This window comes from Porites lutea, chromosome 8, assembly GCF_958299795.1.
Source record: "Porites lutea chromosome 8, jaPorLute2.1, whole genome shotgun sequence".
Classification (NCBI taxonomy): Eukaryota; Metazoa; Cnidaria; class Anthozoa; order Scleractinia; family Poritidae; genus Porites; species Porites lutea.
This window is the reverse complement of record NC_133208.1, coordinates 31,833,226-31,839,094: the sequence shown is the minus strand read 5'-3', so window position 1 is coordinate 31,839,094 and position 5,869 is coordinate 31,833,226. Positions and strand designations below refer to the sequence as shown.

Sequence of the window (5,869 nt, the reverse complement as noted above, 5' to 3'; positions counted from 1 at the left end):
GCGCAATATGTTGCCACAACTTGCAACATCAAAATTTGTTGCGTGACAAGTTGAGAGCGAGGGTGGTAATACGGGCAACAACGCTTTTCAACTTGCAACGCAACAATGTTGGGCGACAAGTTGTTCGAAATGTTGCCGGTATTACTTGACCTTTAAGGGCTTTTTGTCTTCTGTATTTTGTAGCAGGGACGATATTAGGACAGAGAATAGATTTAGAACTCCGATAATTAGTTTGCAATATAAAGAATTGGATAAATAAGTGAATGATGGTGTATAAAGATCTATAACATACTACTTTCAACATTTTTGTGCATTAGGATGTGGTATGCGGACCGCAGAGGAAACGCTAAAAATTTTCAAATTCACGAATGTTGTACACGATTATCAGATTGATTAAATTTTGTAGGCATTTAATTTTAAAAAGAAGTAGGCGCTTCTTATTCGCCTCCATTCAATGGTGTGCTGTTACATTTTTGACCAAATAAGCTGCGTAAATAAAGTTCAACGTCGCCTGTGCTTCAAGTTTTTGGTGACCGGAGTTGTTGGATCCGGATCATTGTGGAGGCTCTGAAGCCTTACAATGTTACAAGTAGGTGGCAGAGGTTGTTTAGTCGATGTTTGAGTTCTGTATTTTCCTAAAAAATTTTTTTTTTCCATTGGCGTTCAACTTGTCGACAGAGTCACACGGCATCCGTGTGCGATGACGTTCCATCGAGAGTTTAGACATTTAGAAAAGCCTATTGTAGGCCAACCGGAAGAGTTTGAGGTTTTGCCCAGCTATAAGCAATTTGTTTAGACAAGGTTTCCCCTTGAGTTTGCTAACTTGAAGTATTTTTCATTTGTCGGTTTACTATCTCGCTACTGAGTCAAATTCCGCCGACACGAAGCATACAACAACTCATCCCCCTGCTCTTTCCTTTATTTATAACGTTCAAGTATGCACATACGTCTTCGTGAAGTTCCGTTGAAAATTTGAGAATTTAAACCACCGAGAAGACGACTTGCAACTACACACGTTACATTTCACAAGACATTTAATTTTTTTTGAAAATTTCCCTTGCAGCAGACAGCAAGCAAACAACAACAAAAGACTCTGAAAAGAGTTTTTATGAAGCACTCGTCGCGCACAGAAATTTCCCGCCAACAGCCATTTTTGCGTGCGCATATTTTTTTATATACCACGCTGTCACGAAAAAGAACTCATCGCCGTATTTAAGTTGCCCACCTGAAACGCTTGTGCACTGCTTCTAGAAAGTCTATTAATCGTGTGAAGATTCTATTTTGTTTTTCTAACCTTGTTGAGTATCTCTCCTATCAAGCCATTCCAGGATCCGTTTTTCGTTTTAACGCCGAAAAACCCGTCAGCGGATTGTTTGATATGATATGTGAAATGAAGTGTTTTTGCAAGTTCGTTTAGCAGATCAATGAAGTATCCTTCATATGCATCCTGTCCATCATCCTGTCTTTTCCTGAAGACAAACGGTTCGTCCTGTGATGTATAACAAAAGAAATGAAAGCTATAGCTACGACGCCAATTTTAACATGAAGATCATTGTGGCTCAATTAATAGTAGGTAATTTTTCCCAAGTGTCAGTAACTCTACGTACCTTTAAAAAAATACCTCAAACACCCTTTACCATGATTTTGAATATCTACTTGAAATCGCAAAACAAAATCATGGTTTCACAATTATCCGAAGTGCAAGGAAATCTTACCAGCAACGCGTTTTTAAGTCCAAGGCTGTGCCACTGTGACACTTAACTTGGCGAAAAGGTAGGCAAATAGGTACCGTAAAAATATATATACAAAGTCACACCGGTATCTAAATTGGCCCCTAATGTTGTGCCGTCATAAGATTATTCAAAACTGATCACTGCGAGAAAGTGAAAACCACAAATTGTGACGCGGGAGTTTCGAGACTTGATAACGGTGAGGACGATAATGATAACCATTCTTTGCTTGTAATTTTTTGTCATTATTAAGCTAGAATTTTAAACGTATCTACTGTCTTAGAGCCTGCCACAGGCTAAGAAATTCGAGGAACACTTACGCAAACACATCATGCATACCTCTGAAATAACAACTCTTAGAAATTTTCCTTCAATGCTTCTGCCTCTGTTAGACTCATTCATATTAGGGCATATGTTTTCAAACACCACAGCTTTCTTAGTTGAATTCCAAGTCCCTATCTGACAGCAAAAAATAAAGTAAACAAACTAGAACGAGACAATGACAATAATAAAACAATAATGATAATAATTACAATTATAATAATTTATAATAAATCGTTGAAAACGAATTTTGAAAAAGCTACACAAATATTGATACCTCAAAATGAAGCTTTTCCTATAAATTGCAATATGAATATCACGAACATAAAACAGTCATAATAGTAAAAAAATAATTAAATAAAAAACGGTGATCTTTTTCCAAAACACTCCTGAAACATTGTTATAGAGGGTTTCTTTTCCTTTTACTTTTTAAGAAAAAAAACTGCCGAAGATTTAATTATTAAGGAAATATGAGAACAGTTTATAACTCTTTCCATCTTCGACTTTTCGCTATCTTTTCTTCAATTGCTGTTAAACATCTCTAGCCCGTAGTTCGAGGATGCCTAACCTCTCATGAGCTCCTATAGTTTCTGTTAGGTCTCCTCGCCACTTTTTTTTTCTACTTTTCTATATCATTTGTAATTTCTTTTATTGTGTGGCACATAAAATAATAATAATAATAATAATAATAATAATAATAAAAACATTAATAATAATAGTAATAATAATAATAATAAACCACGACAAGGGCATGATGACATCCAGACCTATCAAAACCAAAAGTGGCATCTATCAGTGAGACTCTCTGTCACCTCTAGTCTTTTGTCTTGCTCTTGCTCCTCTAAGCTCCCTCCTGAACAAGAGTGGCTATGGGTACAACACCTCCCACGGAAAGATCAGCCACCTCTTCTACATGGATGACCTGAAGACCTACACGCAAAAAAAGACGACGAACTAACGGACATGTTGAGAACCATCAAATCTTTCATTGACGACATAAGCATGGAGTTCGGATAGGACAAGTGCGCCAAAGCCACCTTCAAGAGAGGGCGACTAGCCGACTCCAGTAACATCGAGCTCGACGTCAACACCATCATACAGAACTTAGATCAGGAAGGTACCTATAAGTACCTCGGAGTCAGCGAGGGAGACGGAGTCCAGCACTCTCAGATGAAAGAGAAGATCCGGAAAGAGTACTACTGCAGGATCCGGATGGTACTCAAGTCGGAGCTGAACTCCGCAAATAAACTGGAAGCCATCAACACCTTGGAAGTACCGGTGGTAACTTACAGTTTTAACATCATAAACTGGACGTTACAAGAGCTGGCCAAACTTGATACAAAGACTAGAAACTTCCTGAACATGTACAAGATGCACCACCCCAAATCTGACGTGGACAGGCTGTACCTGCCCAGAAATGAAGGAGGTGGAGGCTTCATACAACTGGAGCTTTCCTACGAGTCAACCACTATCGGTCTTGATAAATACTTCCAGGAGACGCAGGATACCCTCCTCCACTTTGTCAAAAGGCCATGACGACCGGAAGTCCTTGTACTCCATCAGCAGACAGTCAATGAAATTTATTCGGGAATTGGCAGTACCACCTGCAGAGGATGAGGTGAATACCACCTAAGCTGCAGAACAAAGGCCAAGGCCAAACACCAGGGTCGCCAACAGCTTAGGTCCAAGTGGGAATCAAAAGCGCTCCACGGCAAATACCCACAATGGGTGAAACATGGTGACATGGACCAAGACAATACCCACAGATGGCTAAACCGAGGGCTTCATAATCGCAGCCCAGGATCAAAGCCTCCCAACACGCTGGTACCAACACAACATCCTCAAGAAGCCTAACTTGGACCCAAAATGTAGACTGTATGGCCGTTTCGACGAGACCATTGACCACCTGGTCTCTGGCTGCCCTGAACTGGCTAAAACTGAATATATTCACCGCCACAACAAGGCAGCTGCACACATGCACTGGAAGATCTGCAAAGAGTTTGGCATTGAAGTGAAGGAACGATGGTATGAGCATGAACCCAAGACTGTCACTGAGAATGACAGCGTCACTATTCTGTGGGACATGCCCATCCACACTGATAGGACCATAGCAGCTAAAAGGCCGGACATTGTGCTTAACAACAAGAAGGATAAACCCTTCGAGACCAACACCTCAGTCAAAACCACAGAAAAGCTTAACAATTACAAAGACTTGGAAATCAACTTTTTTGAATATACAGTTGTAAATCTCGCGTCGTATATGCGATTTACAATTGCTGCTTGAGATTGGATTAATTTAAAAAAAAAGAAAGAAAGAAAAAAGAAAAGAAAAGAAAAGAAATCAAAATTTCATTAAGTCTGGGCTATCCCAATTCCTATTTCTACAACAAAAGATGTAATGCGTTGCTCTAATGATAATAATAATAATGATGATGATAATAATAATAATAATAATAATAATAATAATAACAACAACAATGAATATTCATGCTTGGATACATGATTTATTTGCAGTTTTTTTCTTAACTGCTGTTTAACATTTTCTTAATTTTGGACCATTTTAGGTAACACCAATTTGAGTTGTTACCATTAAGAGGTTTGAACTCTTCCTGCACCGTTTATTTGAGCGGATATCTGAGCTTTATTTCAATCCTTGCCTGAAAGGAATTGGTTGACCACTTCATGGTACTTACTTGCTGAAAGGAATCGTTTCTCAGATTCAAAATTTCCAGCTGCACTGCTGCTCTTTCTCCATCCTCGTTAAATCTGACAGATCCTGTTATACCGTCAAAGTTTACCTGTCGAATGCACATGAGATTTTTTTTTATTAATATAGCATCAAAAGCTTTTCATACTAGGGATTTTGCTCAATTTCGGTTTTCCTGCATAATTTATTCATGAACACGTTATGATGGAAGAAAAAAAAAAATAAGGAAAAGGAAGGAAAATCAGTACATATTGAAACACTCGGACTACTATTTTTCGGTCTGCACTTGCCCAAAACAACTGGTTTAACTTTACCTTCGTCATACACGAAAACAATGCATCTCGATCTTCGGAAGTAACGGCCGAGCCGTTTATTGATAAACATAGCTCTATATTCTGGGCCTGCTTGATTATCTGCACTGCATCGTAGGCAATAGCAACAAGTTCTTGTATGGAATATATCAGTGCACGAAGTCGGTTACAACAACAACTACAACAACAAACAACAATCTTTATTGTGCTCTTGATACTAAAGAAGGAGTAAAGTAATTTAAAGGAAATAATTGCGGAAAAAAAAAAAAATGAGAGCAAAGCCACTCAGGAACAGCAAAAGTTAATCGGCCATGCGAGAAATTGAGTTATCCACTTTGTCCAGTGGATAACGCAATTGGTTTCTTTAACTACTTATCGGCTGGATAGTGCTATCTAACGTTTGTTCAACCGGGGCCTGGTGTACAACTGATTGAGGTGACGTGTGTTAGTTCTTTGCCTTGTAGTTGTGGTATTCAAGTGATCGTAGGTTCAAACAACTTTTTCAGGAAGACCATCATTTCTAAAAAGTTTCTAAGAGAGCTTCGCTTTTGGCCTTGGCTAAATCTACACATTACCTTTCGAGAATAGTTAGCATTGATTCCCCTTTCTTTTTCCCTGAGTTCCTCGGGGGCCAGTTTCCCGTTATATGGAAGCTTGAAAGCCAAAACCACATGCATGGGTGGACTTTTTAGGCTTCCTGGTACCTATAAAAAGGGTGACTTATTATTCATATCATTGACCGGGTAGACCCTAGTAGGATTATCCATTTATTATTTTCCAGAAGAACAGAAAGAAAAGGA

General features: G+C 38.8%; 1 protein-coding gene across 1 annotated transcript in view; it reads right to left on the bottom strand.

Annotated features, from left to right (window-relative positions):
* LOC140945559 (glutamate receptor 1-like) overlaps positions 1 to 5,664 on the bottom strand; it is an 11,550-nt gene extending 5,886 nt beyond the window's left edge. Inside the window, exons 1-5 of the mRNA XM_073394570.1 lie at positions 5,645 to 5,664; positions 5,073 to 5,247; positions 4,745 to 4,849; positions 2,070 to 2,189; positions 1,295 to 1,489 (exon numbers count right to left, since the gene is read on the bottom strand). Of these exons, the coding sequence (XP_073250671.1) occupies positions 1,295 to 1,489; positions 2,070 to 2,189; positions 4,745 to 4,849; positions 5,073 to 5,247; positions 5,645 to 5,664 (615 nt within the window). The remainder of the gene's footprint in view (positions 1 to 1,294; positions 1,490 to 2,069; positions 2,190 to 4,744; positions 4,850 to 5,072; positions 5,248 to 5,644) is intronic.
* Between the last annotated feature and the right edge of the window lie 205 nt (positions 5,665 to 5,869).